Source organism: Jaculus jaculus, chromosome 1 (assembly GCF_020740685.1).
Source record: "Jaculus jaculus isolate mJacJac1 chromosome 1, mJacJac1.mat.Y.cur, whole genome shotgun sequence".
Lineage (NCBI taxonomy): Eukaryota > Metazoa > Chordata > Mammalia > Rodentia > Dipodidae > Jaculus > Jaculus jaculus.
In genome coordinates this window covers 179,656,587-179,672,091 of record NC_059102.1, presented here as the reverse complement: position 1 = coordinate 179,672,091, position 15,505 = coordinate 179,656,587, and the positions used below count along the sequence as shown (strand labels likewise).

At 49.1% G+C, this 15,505-nt stretch overlaps 1 protein-coding gene across 1 annotated transcript in view; it reads left to right on the top strand.

The window, feature by feature from the left end:
• The window catches only part of Creb3l1 (cAMP responsive element binding protein 3 like 1), a 53,728-nt gene that overhangs the window by 32,942 nt on the left and 5,281 nt on the right, over nucleotides 1–15,505 (top strand). The window contains exons 3-9 of the mRNA XM_004657195.3: nucleotides 3,674–3,858; nucleotides 6,496–6,574; nucleotides 9,276–9,433; nucleotides 10,061–10,210; nucleotides 10,371–10,429; nucleotides 10,581–10,649; nucleotides 15,117–15,216. Coding sequence (XP_004657252.1) covers nucleotides 3,674–3,858; nucleotides 6,496–6,574; nucleotides 9,276–9,433; nucleotides 10,061–10,210; nucleotides 10,371–10,429; nucleotides 10,581–10,649; nucleotides 15,117–15,216 — 800 coding nt within the window. The remainder of the gene's footprint in view (nucleotides 1–3,673; nucleotides 3,859–6,495; nucleotides 6,575–9,275; nucleotides 9,434–10,060; nucleotides 10,211–10,370; nucleotides 10,430–10,580; nucleotides 10,650–15,116; nucleotides 15,217–15,505) is intronic.

The following is a 15,505-nucleotide window of genomic DNA, read 5'->3' as shown; positions in this document are numbered from 1 at the left end:
TGAATGTGGCCCAGAGCTTGGGTTCTCAGGCTCCCAGCAGGGTGGTGCTGAGCCTCTAGGGTGGGATCAGGCAGTCGCTGACCAGTTTCACCCACCCCCAAAACCCAGTGTCCTCCAGCCCCCTCCCTACATGCTGGTCCCCTAGCCCTGACTCACTGCTGCTTCCCTGTGTTGGGGCCTTCTGGGGCTGCTTTGGGGTGGAGGACTGTGGGCAGTCATCAGGAGAAAGAGTAATGAATGGCTAACTGACCATGTAGCCCAGCAGAGGTCAAAAGACCCACTAGGTGGGGAGAAGGTGGACTCTGTCCTCAGGAAACCTCAGCATCATCCCTCTCCCTCGATGGGGATCTGTCACTGGGTCCTGTGGATTCATCCTCCCAACTGCTTTTTTTGTAAATTATTATTATATTGATTGAGGGAAGTCAGAGGCAAGTAAAGGCACCTACATGGAGGGCCTGAGAAAACCATGGAAAGAAAAGAAAAAGAAAATTCAAAGAGCTCCTGCCATGTGGGGAGCCGGAGGGGATAAAGAACCCATGTGGAGAGTAAAGGCTAGGGGCCGCTCCCCTGGGCTTAACCCTGGAGGCCCAGCTGAGGGAAAAACTCACTCACAGCTAGAAGTTCCCAAGTGGCCCCAACTGCCTTTTTAAATTATTTACTATTTATTTATCTGAGAGAGAGAATGAACATGTCAGGGCCTCCAGCCACTGCAAACGAACCCCAGACGCATACATCTGGCTTACATGGGTCCTGGGGAATCAAACCTGGGTTGGCTTTGTAGGCAAACACCTTAACTGCTAAGCCATCTCTCCTGCCCATCCTAACTGCAAAGTTCAAGCTTCACCTTCTCTCACTTACTTATTTCTACAGCCACTTGCAGGTCTCCCTGCTTCATCTTGATGTTGATGGAAATCAGGTCACTCCTCATTCCTAGAGTGACTCTTTTCATTTTTTGTTTTGTTTTGTTTGTTTGTTTGTTTTTCAAGGCAAGGTCTCACTCTAGCCCAGGCTGACCTGGAATTTACTATGTAGTCTCAGGGTGGCCTCGAATTCACAGCGATCTTCCTATCTCTGCCTCCCAAGTGCTGGGACTAAAGGTGTGCGCCACCACGCTTGGCCTCTTTTCTGTAGATAGAGCCCATATGTGTATTCCTTTTACTTCACTGGGTTTCACAAATGATTTTCAAATCTAAAAGTGACAGAAGACTGAGCATTCCTTGAGGCAGCCCAAATTTATGAAGTTGTCTTTCTGGGGGTGTATACAGATGTTACCTCCCTTCACACAAGTCTGGGAACTAAGGCCACGAAGGGAAGGGTGTCTCCTAAAATCTTAGTCCTTAGCCATCCACTCTCCAGCCCACATTCTGCATCTTATCGCCTCCAGAGAGTGAACCCATCTGAATTGTTTCTGCAATATGATCTCAGCACGATGGTGACCTGAGCTCCTGCTCAGATGCCTCTGCCTTCACAAGTCTGTGAAGTTCGCTCATTAGAACAAGAGTGCCACTTTCAGAGGCAGCAGTTCATTGTGACAGCCAGGAATCAGAAAAAAGACCTGAGTGATTAGTTTTGAAGCAACTCACTTCTGTGTGTGTGTGGTTTGCATGTATGCATATGCATGTTCCTGTGCGTGTGTGTGCACATGCATGTGGAGGGAGGCCAGAGGTGCACCTTGGATGCCTTCTTCAGTCACTCTCAATCTTGTTCTTTTGAGACAGAGGATCTTATTGAACCATGAGCTACCTCACTGACTTGGCTAGACCAACCAGCAGGCCCCAGGGAAACTCCTGTCCCCACCTCCCAGGCTTGGGGATTACAGATGCACTCACTCTGCTTAGCTTTTTCCACACGAGTGCTGAAGAGCCAAATCAGGTCCTTGTGCATGCATGGCAGACACTTTCTCCACTGGGCAGCACCTCAGCCCTTCCATGGCCCCGCCATCACCTCTGGATAAAGTCATAGCTCCAGGCTCAAGCCTTCAAGGCTCACCTTTATGACTCCACTATCCCTCTTCCCAGGGGTTCTCACCCGACGGCATTGTTTGTGCTTCTGGCTGGATCCAGAGGCTGGATCATGGTTCTGCAGATGTTTACTGAATATAACAATCATGACTTCCAGTCAAGATGGCGTCCACCTAAGTGCGCCACAACTCCCGGGAAGGAGAGATAGATGCAGATCCTAAGGAAAGAACCACCCCATGAAAGGGCCCCAGCTGGAACTAATAATTGGGGAAACATGCAAGAATGCTGTTTTCTTGGCGAACCAGGAACCAGCACAAGGGTGAAGGAGATAGACACAGAGAACAATCAACCCCTACCAAACCAGATATTCAGAGACACAGAGGCACCCAAGATCTCAACATGGAAGCAGGCATAATATGAACCCAACATGGCTCAGGGAAATTTGCAGAAGAGGGGGCGGAAAGAATGTCAGAGCCACAGGTTAGGTCATGATACACAGAGACATTTCCTCCTACCCGAAACTAAAGGCTTACCCCACAATGCACGACCCACATACCTCAACAAGGAGGGTCCCGGTGGAGGGGAGAGGACAGGGAGGAGGCTAATAATGGTACAAACTTAACTGTATTCACTGACTACAAAAATTTAAAAAATTAAAAAACAATCATATCAACACTCGCTACTGTTTACTGAACATCTACTTGCCACCAGGCACAGTGTGATTCACTGTGTAATCCTCAAACCCTTCCTAGTAGATCTCTTCCTCTCCTCATTTTTTTAAAATTTATTTGTTTGTTTGAAAGAGAGAGAGAGAGAGAGAAAGAATGGGCACACCAGGGCCTCCAGCAAATGAACTCCAGATGTACATGCCCCTTTGTGCATCTGGCTTAATGGGTCCTGGGGAATCAAACCTCAGTCCTTTTTTAAAATATTTTTAATTTTTTTTTAATTTTTATTTATTTATTTATTTGAGAGCGACAGATACAGAGAGAAAGACAGATAGAGGGAGAGAGAGAGAATGGGCGCGCCAGGGCTTCCAGCCTCTGCAAACGAACTCCAGACGCGTGCGCCCCCTTGTGCATCTGGCTAACGTGGGACCTGGGGAACCGAGCCTCGAACCGGGGTCCTTAGGCTTCACAGGCAAGGGTTTAACCGCTAAGCCATCTCTCCAGCCCAAAATATTTTTAATTTTTATTTATTTATTTAAGAGAGATAGATATACAGAAATAGGAAGGGAGAGAAAGAGAGAGAATGGGCGCACCATGGCCTCCAGCCACTGCAAACGAACTCCAGACGCGTGTGCCCCCTTGTGCATCTGGCTTACATGGGTCCTGGGGAATCAAGTCTGGGTCCTTTGGCTTTGCAGACAAATGCCTTAACCACTGAGCCATCTCTCCAGCCCTCCTCTCCTCATTTAAAGATGAGGAAGCCAAGGCTCAGAGAGGAGGCAGCTTGTCTGAAGTTACACAGCAGGTCACGAAGGGTCCGGATGCAGCATGCTGCTCTGTAAGCGGCTAATGGAGAAGCCCTCGCCTCTTCTGACCCCAGCCCTCCTGTCCTCTCACTTCAGAGGGAACCCTCTCTTTCCTGCCTGTCACCACAAGGGGCACCCTTAACAGCTCTCCCCAGAGCAGCCACCCGGGGGTAAGACTGGCGGCTGAGCTCTCTGCTTTGGGAGCCCCCTGAGCCTGCGTCCTTCCCTCTTTCCCCAGACATGGAACATGGAGCTTGGGCACTCGGACACAAACTGTGCTCCATCATGGTGAAGCAGGAGCAGAGCCCAGAGCTGCCCGTCGACCCTCTGGCCACCTCCTCCACCATAGCTGCCACTGCCACAATGGCCACCACCCCTCTGCTGGGTCTCAGCCCCCTGAACAGACTGCCCATCCCCCACCAGGTGAGCCTGGGAGCTGGGAGCAGGGGCTGAGGGAGGGAGGTGGGCTGGTGAAGATGTGGGTCCCACCTCAGGCTTCATGAGCAGAAGTGCCAGGCCAGTTCCTCTGCACCCCCTGCTGGCCACCCTCGCCCCTTCACCATCCTCCAATAAGCACAAATCGCAGTACTCTCCAGGCAAGCCGTATTCCACCACTGCACCCCCCTTGTGTGTACTAATAACTCTTTCAGGGTCCCGGGCAAGAGTGGGTGTCGGTTGCCCGGTTGAGAGTCCGAGAAACTCCAAGATACCCTCCGCTAGAAACTTCCAGACTTGAAGAAAGACCCACAATTACAAAACTTGTGTCACATTTTGGTCACCTGCACAATAAACCCCACTCTCACGGCAAACCCATCTTGTCTGCCTTGAATGGATAGATAATAGCCTGCAGCTAGAAAACCTGGATCCAGCTCTGCTCCTCACTGTGCTGTGGGCTTGTTGACTTCTCTGTTTCTTCCTTAGCTTCTTTCTCTATAAAATGGGTGCATAGGGGTTGAGGAGATGACTTAGCAATTAACCACACTTGCCTGTAAAACGGATAGGTGAGTCTCTTACTTCCACCCCCATCCCGCAATTTTCTTCTAGGCCCAAGACTCTACAACATGAGATTCATCATTAAAATCGTAGAGTCATGATTGAGCTGGTATTGCTCCCTACCAGCCACCTGGTTCACCTGTTCAAATTACAAGTGAGCACAGGCAAGGTCAGCCCCTCCCTGCCAATGTTCAAGGGGACAGGCTGCAAAGAGGCAGGATCCTGTGAGACCATCTTCGAAAATGGTGCCGCAACTCCAAAGGCTTTGAACCAAAACAAGAAGCGAAGAAGTGAACAGCAGTGGGAGCCTCAGAGAAGGAAATTAAAGTCCAGGGCTTGAGCCCCAAATCAGGCAGTCAGAAACAATGGAGTTGCTGTAGCAATTTACTTCTTGTTGCTGGGGTGCGCAGGGGTGGGAAGGGGGAACTGGCCAGGTATGATGGTGCAAGCCTTTAATCCCAGTACTTGGGGGAGGGGTGGGCAGAGGTAGGAGGGTCACATGAGTTCGAGGCCACCCTGAGACTACATAGTGATTTCCAGGTCAGTCTGGACTAGAGCAAGGGTCTACCTCAAAAAAAAAAATGAATGAATGAATGAATAAGGGCTGGAAAGATGACTTAGCAGTTAAGCTTTTGCCTGTGAAGTCTAAGGATCCTGGTTCGAGGCTTGTTTCCCCAGGACCCACATTAGCCAGATGCACAAGGGGGCGCTTGTATATGGTTTTCGTTTGCAGTGGCTGGAGGCCCTGGTGCGCCCATTCTCTCTCTCTCTCTCTCTCTCTCTCTCTCTCTCTCTCTCTCTCTCTCTGGCCTCTTTCTCTCTGTGTCTGTCACTCTCAAATAAATAAATAAAAAGAAACAAAAAATTAAAAAAAAAAAAAAACACCAGGCCAGAAGCAGCTTACAGTTTCATAATGGGGGGGGGGGGAGCACGCAGGAGCAGATAGCCGGCACCGCATTGGCAGTAAGAAGTTGAAAAGCTCAAAAGCATCACGCATCACGCGGCTTTGGACTATAAGCCTCCCCAAGCCCAGCTCCAGTAACACTTCCTCCAGCAAGGCTCCACCTCCTAAAGGTTTCACACACTTCCCAAATGGTGGACAAGCACTTTACATTTAAACCATCACAAGTGCCTTCCTCTCTGCCTACAGAATCCCAGAGCCTACACTTCCCAACTCTCTCCAGATCACAGGTCACAACACCCACCTGCCAGGCATAGAAGCCAGGTGCTGACATTGTTACGCTAGGCCCGAGCTGACATACACACCAGGAAATTGTCAGCTTGCGTTTTCTCTGATTCTTACTCATCTTCCTATATTCAGAACTCTGTGTCCAACCCAGAGTCATGACCTCTTCTGGGTGCAGACCCAGGCAGGGAGAGACAGCCCCAAAGCCCAGCACCCACTCCCGCACCTTCCTCGAAGAAACCATCACTCCCAGAGGGTGGAGTCACACATAGGAAGCCACACGTGGTCCTGAAACTCTTCCTGGAACAATAAGTTGGACTATCTATTTATAGAGACACATGTTGGTTAAGAATGTCATTTTGATTCCATTGGCACCTGGCTTAAAATCCACTAAGACTTCGCTGCTTCTAGTGTCTTTGAGTGAACTCTGCTATGTGTTTTCTAAGACCCGTGTCAGACTTCAGCTTCTTCTGACAGCTTTCCTGAGCCCTGGCCAGTTAATTCCTCTGTACTTTTGTTCGCATTCATCACACAGCCATGGTATGCCCGACTTTACCCCAAGTTCTCACGGCAACCACATGCCAAGGTCTGTGTGGCTTTCACAGGGCAGGGTCGGCCTCCGCCAGGAAAGTATCCTGGACCTGGAAGCCGCAGGGACTTTTCCTCTCTAAGGTTGAGGTCTGACTTAAACTATGTGGCCACCCTTTCCAAGCATGAGAACTTGCCTCTGTTCTGCCTGGAACCAGCCCCGAACCCCCAGGCCCAGCCACTTCCCAGACTGGGAGGGGCAGATTGCCAGTCTCAGGGAGGCAGGTGGGGTAGGCAGTATGGTAGGGATTGTCCCAGGGAGTGGTGATATAACTGGCCCTTCCCTTCCTCAGGCCCCAGGAGAGATGGCTCAGCTGCCAGTGATCAAAGCAGAGCCCCAGGAGGTGAGCCAGTTCCTCAATGTGACACCAGGTAAGTATGTACAAAAGAGGGACTCTTTTTACCTTGGGCAGCTGCCATCCAGTCCCTTTGTCCAGCCTACCTCTGTTCCCCAAACTCCCACTTCTCTCCTAACTATTCTCCCCTTCCCACTTTTTCCATTCCTCTCCATTCATCCACCCTCGTCTTCTAGACCTTCCTTACCCAGTGTACAACTGCATCACTCCATCAACACCCTCTCACTCCATTCATTCCTTTCCATCTGTTCACTACCTGAAGCCCACTTTAGAATCACCAATCAGCCTCCTGTCCTACCATCCATGCATGTATCTAGCCACCTGCCCATCTGTCTGTCCATTCACCCACTCCTCCATCCATCTAACCACTCATCCATTTATCCATCCATCCATCTGTCCATCCATGTACCTACTACCCATCCTCTCATCATCCATCTATTCAATAATTCATCCATCTACACAGTCATCCATCCATCTGTCACTCCATCCACCTATTCATTCACTGGACACCATTTCAACAGTCCCAGTCATTAGAAAAGCAGAGAAAGAAGACAGTCCCCATCTCCAAGTAGATCACAAAATTCCCAGGGTCCCAGATTAGACAACTACCACCTACCCAGCTCTGAGAAAGGTGTGCAAATGGCAAATTGATAGGGAGCCTTCAGAGCACATTATCAAACCAGATAAGGAGAAAGGGACACAGGAAGCCTCTGGGTATTGTCCAGAAAGAGACACAATAACAGGATACAGGATTGTTCCAGCCCTCCCTTATAAATTTGCAAAACACTGATTCAACATCTATCATGTATGTCACGGCCAAGGCTAGGTACCACACAACCTAGAAATATGATTAAGGCATTACAGGTGCTCACACCTTGGAGAGAAGCCAGACTATAGACAAAGTAGAAAGGGGCATGTGTTGATACTTTACATTGTAGAGTGCCCAATTCTGGAAGCATTTCATATACATTACTTCATTGCATGTTCATGGCTTGGAGCAGTCATTTCAGGCCCATTCAACAATTGAGGGGGCAAGGCTGGAAAGATTACTAAGCATCACTAAGGTCACAAGTTTTGGAGGCAGTAGTTAGAACTTGATCTTTGTTATACAGTTTTATTCTTATTTATTTATTTGAGGGAGAGAGAGAATGAATGAGCCAGGGCCTCCAGCCATTGCAAATGAGCTCCAGATGCATGTGTCACCTTGTGCATCTGTCTTATGTGGGTACTAGGGAATCAAACCTGAGTCCTTTGGCTTTTCAGGCAAGTGCCTTAATGGATAAGCCATTTCTCCAGTCCAAGAACTTGATCTTGATGTTGGATTACAAGTTCTGCACTTTTTGCAGCATGGTAACAATACATGGCAATGAAATGTCAGGGCTGTAGAGGTGGCTTAGTGGTTAAGACACTTGCCTGCAAAACCTTAGGACTTGGGTTCGATTCTCCAGATCCCACATATCTCTCTCTCTCTCTCTCTCATAAATAACTAAAATATATTAAATAAATAAGTGAATGAATGAGGGCTAGAGAGATGGCTTAGCAGTTAAGAGCTTGCCTGTGAAACCTAAGGACCAGGTTCAATTCACCAGTACTGACATAAGCCAGATTCACAAAGTGGCACACGCATCTGGAGGTTGTTTGCAGTGGCTAGAGGCCCTGGCATGCCCATTCCTCTCTCTATCTTCCTCTTTCTCTCTCCCTCTCTCTCTAATAAATAATAAGATAAAATATTTTTTAAATGATTGAGTGAATAAAAAGAGACAACAAGGGCTGGAGAGATGGCTTACAAGTTAAGGCATTTGCCTGCAAAGCCAAAGGACCTCGGTTCAATTCCCCAGGACCCATGGAAGCCAGATGCACAAGGTGGCACATGCATCTAGAGTTCGTCTGCAGTGGCTGGAGGCCCTGGTGTGCCCATTCATTCTCTCCCTCCCTCTTTCTTTCTCTCAAGTAAATATATTTAAAAAGAGAGAGCGAACGAAATGCTGGAGAACGAGGAGAGGACTCCAGGAGCCAGACAGGCTGGGCCAAACTGGGAGAATGTAGCCCTGGCCCTATGCTGTGCAGTGGCGGAGCGCCAGGCTTCTGCAGCGGGAGTTGCTAGAGTGTTCTGTGCTGTCCTCAGAGCTCTTCCAGCATCTTGGATTCTCATCCTTGGCTGTGGATGGCATCTCAGACGCCTCTTCCTGCCACCTGCAGGATGACAGTCTTCCTACTGCTGTTTCCACAGAAGCATGGGGACAGTATGAAGGAAGAAGCTCATTCCTCACAATTCTGCTGAAATTCCAATACCTGCTGTCCTATTGCCTTGGAAATGGGAACCCTGTGTGGGTATAGTGAGGTGGGCAGAAGGAAAGAAATGGAAGAATGCTATTTGCTCAGCCTGAGATTGAGCTCCAAGTTCTGGACTTACAGAGCTAGGCCTTAACGAATTCCAGTTCTGTGAGTCAGGGGTGGAGGAGAATGCAGCCTGGCCTTCACACCAAGGACTAGGCCACACTGTTGGAGATGGACGGAACTCAGAAATCCTCTGGGGTGTCAGCTGTCTTCCTGGCACAGCGGGGGGAGGGTCTTCTCTTGTTCCAGCTGAGGTCCAGAGCCTGGCAGTCCATTTCCCTCAATGTCAGGGTTGGCATAGCTCATACTGAACTGAACTCATGATGTCAGAGCAGAGTTGGGGTGCTACCCTGCTAACCTAATCCCCCCACTCTTCCCAGAGGACCTGGTACAGATGCCTCCAACGCCTCCGAGCAGCCACGGCAGTGACAGTGATGGCTCCCAGAGTCCCCGATCTCTGCCCCCCTCCAGCCCGGTCCGGCCCATGGCCCGCTCCTCCACAGCCATTTCCACCTCCCCACTTCTTACTGCCCCTCACGTAAGGAACCGGGGATGGGGGGGGGGGTGGGCGCTGGCCCCGGAGGGAAGGAACTGAGTACATCCACAAATTACCCTGATCAGTGGGAAGGGTCAGGGAGGCCCAATTCTGATCTCTACACCATCAGAATTCAGGGAGGTACCTGTGTGGAAGGTGGAAAGTTGAATCTCTTAATCCTGTCTCACTGTGAAGAAAAATCTCAGGTAGAAAGCCAAGATCCACAGAGGCCCTGAGCCTCACTGTGCAGAGCCAGGGTAAACTCCAGAGGTATGCTGCCAAACAGTACTGTTTGGGGACACCATGGAGTAGCCCCTGATCCTGGGATGGGTGTGAGGCCTCCTAAATTGAAATGGTGGAGAGGACTCTGAGAGAGTGCTAGTTAGAGGGCTCTGGGCATGTGTGCTTTGAGGCTGTGGGTTTGGGGGTGGGATGAAGCGACACAAGGCCTCCCAAGTGATATCCTAACTAATATGCTGGGCTTCTAGCCCATCCTTACACTTAATGCATATTACTGGATTTGACTCAGACCCCCTTTTTCAAGGAGGGAATTAAGACTTAAAGAGTTGAGTGTACAGATAATTCATGGTAGAACTTGAGTTTGAACCCAGGGTTGTCTGGTTCCTACAGAAATTACAGGGGACATCAGGGCCACTGTTCCTGACAGAGGAGGAGAAGCGAACTCTGATTGCTGAAGGTTACCCCATCCCCACCAAACTCCCTCTCACCAAAGCAGAGGAGAAGGCTCTGAAGAGGGTCCGCCGGAAAATCAAGAACAAGGTAAAAAGCCACAGGTACCCCCTCTCTACCCTGGGGCTTTGGAGACCTTTCTGCCAGAGGGGGCCTCTTCTCTCATGGTGATGCCAGCTCTGAAACTGAGGGCCACTCAGGAAGGGGACACAGGACGATGACAGCCCCTGTTCGGGATCTCTCCTTCTAGATCTCGGCCCAGGAGAGCCGCCGTAAGAAGAAGGAGTACGTGGAGTGTCTAGAAAAAAAGTAAGAGTCCTGGAAGGGGTGAGGCAGGACCCCACTCCTCAGCCTGACCTCCTGTCTTAGGCCAGAAGCCAGGCTGAGGGAAATGGGATAGTGGTGAGCAGAGTGAGTGGGTCTGAGAGCTGCCCCAGCCAATACTTGCTTGGTCCTCCAGGGTGGAGACATTTACATCAGAGAACAATGAGCTGTGGAAGAAGGTGGAGACTCTGGAGAATGCCAACAGGTGCGTATTACCCTCAGGGTCCCACCTGGCACATTACAGCCTGGCTCCACCAGACAGGAGAGGAGAGAGATGACCAAGTCAGGATGACACCTCAAAGCACACCCTCTGGCCTGTTGTCCTCTGATGTCCTGCCCCTTCCTGGCTTTCTAGCTTTCCAGCCCTCCTCCTCTGCACATATCTTAAGGGCTGTGGGGGGCTGATGTTACAAGGCAGAAGTTTTCCACCTGTGATCCTCAGCACCAGTGCCTACTCTAAACTTGTTTTAAAAAGTCCTTATTCTACTTCTGGGTGTGGTGGCTCACAGCTATAATCCCAGTGTTTGGAAGGTAGAGGCAGGATAATCAGGAGTTCAAAGTTTCCTTTGGCTGTGTGATGGCTTCAAAACACTGGAGGGTGATGGCTCAGTGGTTAAGACACTTGGCTGCAAAACTTAAGGACCTGACTTTGATTCCCCAGTACCCACATAAAGCCAGATGTACAAAGTGGCACATGCATCTGGAGTTCATCTGCAGTGGCTAGAGGCCCTGGCATGCCCATTTTCATATTCTCTCTCTCTCTTTCTCTCTTTCTGTCTCCGGCTCTAAAATAAAATAAAATAATTTTGTTTAGGGCCAGAGAGATGGTTTAGTGATTAAGGACCTTGTCTGCAAAGCCTAAGGACCCATGTTTGACTCTCCAGGTCCCACTTAAGCTAAGAGTACAAGATGACGCAAGCGCAAGGTCACATATATGAACTAGGTCGTCCATGCATCTGGAATGTAGTGGCTAAGGCCCTGGCAGGCCAATATTCATGTGCTGTCTCTCAAAAAGAAATTACAGGGCTGGAGAGATGGCTTAGCAGTTAAGTGCTTGCCTGTGAAGCCTAAGGACCCTGGGTCGAGGCTTGATTCTCCAGGACTCACGTTAGCCAGATGCACAAGGGGCCACACGTGTCTGGAGTTTGTTTGCAGTGGCTAGAAGCCCTGGCGTGCCCACTCTCCGCCCCCCCCCCCACCTCTTTCTCTGTCACTGTCAGATAAATAAATAAAAATAAACAAAAAAAAGAAATTACAAAAAAAATATATTTTGTTTTTATAAAAGGAGGCCAGGTGTGGTGGCACGTGCCTTTAATCCCAGCTGAGGTAGGAAGATCGCCAGGAGTTTCAAGGCCAGCCTGGGGCTACAGAGAGTTTCATGTCAGCCTGGGCTAGAGTGCAACACTGCCTTGAAAAAAAAACAGGAACAAGCAGGGCGTGGTGGCGCACGCCTTTAGTCCCAGCACTTGGGAGGCAGAGGTAGGAGGATCGCCATGAGTTCAAGGCCACCCTGAGACTGCATAGTGAATTCCAGGTCAGCCTGGGCTAGAGCGAGACCCTACCTTGAAAAACCAAAAAAAAAAAAAAAAAAAAAAAAAAAAAAAAACCCCAAGAAAAAAAAACAGGAACAAAAAAGGAAGCAAATGCCAGGCGTGATGGCACATGCCTTTAGTCCCAGCACTTGGGAGGCAGAGATAGGAGAATCGCCGTGAGTTTGAGGCCACCCTGAGATCCAGGTCAGCCTGAACTAGAGACCCTACCTCGAAAAACCATCAAAAAAAAAAAAAAAAAAAAAAGAGGAAGGCTCATTCTCAGATTTCAAGCCAGGTCTACTTATTCAGAAACAGCAGGGGCAGGGCCTGGCAATCAGTGTGTTAATAAACCATCTATGTAGTTCCCGGCCGCGGGATTTCAGAACTACTGGCCTAGATCCTTGCTCCTGAAAGCCAGGCCCATATCATGGTCTAGGAACTTGTAAGAAATGCATGCCTTTAATCCCGGCACTCGGGAGGCAGAGGTAGGAGGATTGCCGAGAGTTCGAGGCCACCCTGAGACTACATAGTTAATTCAGGTTAGCCTGGACCAGAGTGAGACCCTACCTCGAAAAACAAAAAAAACAAAAAAAAGAAATGCAGACTTTCAGAACTCTCCCCAGGCTTGTCAATCCAAAAGCTGCATTTTAACAAGGTCCTTGGATGGTTAACATGAGGAAGTAAGTTTAAGAAACATTAAATCAAGCCAGGCGTGGTGGCGCACGCCTTGAATCCCAGAACACCGATCGCCGTGAGTTCGAGGCCACCCTGAGACTACATAGCGAATTCCAGGTCAGCCGGAGCCAGAGTGAGACCCTACCTCGAAAAACCAAAAAAAAGAAAAGAAAAGAAAAGAAAAGAAACATTAAATCAAGAGACTGTCAGGGAACCGGCCATGTAGCATGAAGACACGGCTCTTGGTTCTTGCTCCATGCTGCCACTTTTGGTGACGCTGGGAGGATTGTAAGACTATGTACAGCTCAGGCTGGCCTTGAACTTCCGATGCAGACCAGGATGGACTGGAATTCGCCATCCTTCTGCCTTTAACCTCCAGCGTGCCAAGCTCTTCTTCCTTTCCTTCCTTCTGACCCAGCTTCTCCCGGGGGATCCAGCCCCTACCATGATTGGTCAGGAGACTCCTAGACTCCACCCCCACCCCGATCGTCAGGCCGGGGCACAGCCCTTCTGCCTCACGTCCCACCTAAATAGGGCACCTAAATGGAGCAGACCCTTGGAGTTTTCTCGCCACCTGCTGTTCACTTTGGGAACTACATGATCCTGGCTGAGTGGAGGAGAGCAATGATTTAACCATTTTTCACCTCCTGTGTACCCAGGGGATTTCTTTCACTCTGGGTGGAACCTAGTCCTTACCCTCAGGGAGCCCACAGTTAGCAATAGAAACAGACATGGAAATCCACGATAACAGTTAAAATAGTAATAGACTGGAGAGATGGCTTAACAGTTAAGGTACTTGCCTGTGAAGCCTAAGGTCTCAGGTTCGATTGTTTGATTCCCCAGTACCCACCATAAACCAGATGCCCAAGGTAGCACGTGTGTCTGGAGTTCGTTTACAGTGACTGGAGGTCCTGGCACACATATTCATATATTTTTTCTCTCCCTCCCCACTCCCCCCTCTCAAAATAAGTAAATAAATGTTTTAAAAAAAAAATTTTTGTTTGGTTTTTCAAGGTAGTGTCTCACTCTAACCCAAACTGACCTGGAACTCACTCTGTAGCCTCAGGGTGGCCTCGAACTCATGATGATCCTCCTACCTCTGCCTCCCAAGTGTTGGGATTAAAGATGTGTACTATCACCCCCAGCTAAATAAAATATTTTTTAAAATATAGGGCTTGGGTTTTCAATCCTGCCCACCTGTTTGTTTTAAGTGGAAGCCTCTACAGAGTAATCTTTCTTAATTTTATTAGCATTCAAAGGATTAGATTTCATTATGGCATCTTGTTTTGGTTTGGTTTTTCTCTAGGCACACATTCTGTAGTTCCAAACTGGCCTCAAACTCAGTGATCAGCTTACCTCTGCCTCCCAAGTGTTGGGACTAAAAGCATGTGCTACCATACGTGGATCATTATGGGTGTTTTGAAACAAATGAGTCCTTTATGGTCTTACTTCTGCCCTAGAAACTGAGAGAATTGTGTAGGCTATTTTTGTTTTCCTTGTGTTAAGTATTTGCAAGCACAAATTCAAAATGTTACAATAATGAATTGCATTCCAAAAAAAAATATTTATAGGGCTGGAGAGAGGGCTTGGCAGCTAAGGTGCTTGCCTGCAAAGCCTAAGGATCCAGTTCAATTCACCAGTGCCCATGTAAGCCAGATGTACAAGGTGACTCATGCGTCTGGAATTCGTTTGCAGTGGCTGGAGGACCTGGTGTGCCCGTTTCCCCCCCCCCTTTTCTTTCTCTATAGCAAATAAAAATTTAAAATATATTTATTTTTAATTTTTTAAATTTTATTTATTTGCAAGCAGAGAGAGAGAGAGAAGAGAAGAAGACAAAGAGAGAATGGGCATGCCAGGGCCTCCAGCCACTGCAAACGAACTCCAGATGCATGTGCCCCTTGTGCATCTGGCTTATGTGGGTCCTGAAGAGTCGAACCTGGGACCTTTGGCTTCACAGGCAAACACCTAATCTGTTAAGCCATTTCTCCAGCCCTATTTTTAAAAAGTAATAAAATTAATATAAACACCATCAACCGATGTGCTACATACCAAACACTGTGCCAGCACCTTCTTCATATGGGCTTAGGGTGCTGTGGGACATAGAGGAGGAGAGTCTATGTGTCTGTGGCTGATGTGGGATAAGAAAAAGAAGTCCAGGGCTGGAGAGATGGCTTAGCGGTTAAGCGCTTGCCTGTGAAGCCTAAGAACCCCAGTTCGAGGCTCGGTTCCCCAGGTCCCATGTTAGCCAGATGCACAAGGAGGCGCATGCGTCTGGAGTTCGTTTGCAGAGGCTGGAAGCCCTGGGGCGCCCATTCTCTCTCTCTCCCTCTATCTGTCTTTCTCTCTGTGTCTGTTGCTCTCAAATAAAGAAAAGAAAAGAAAAAGGAGTCCAGACTTCTTGGGTAGAACCAGACCCTCCCTCTCCACCCTTCAAGCACCTCCCGTGACCACTGTGCCTTCCCTAGGACCCTGCTCCAGCAGCTGCAGAAACTGCAGACACTGGTCACCAGCAAGATCTCCAGACCTTACAAGATGGCAGCCACCCAGACGGGGACCTGCCTTATGGTAAGTGACGCTCCCCAGCTCTTCCCAAGGCTGGCTTTCTAGGAGGGTGGACAGAACCTGGAGGGTCTTAGTGACCTGCTTGACTAGTTCTAACTCATGAGGATGCATGGGTGATGCCAGTGAAGCCAGGAGGGGACAGGTCCCTTGGAGAGGCAGCTTCTGCAGACCCTGTGAATTGAAGGGCTTGGGAAGGCTCGGGGAACAATAGCCATGGTTCTTTCTAGAATGGATGATGGGGAGGAAGGCTAAAACTCCGGGAAACCCAAAAGGGTGCCCAGGGTGGAGTTAG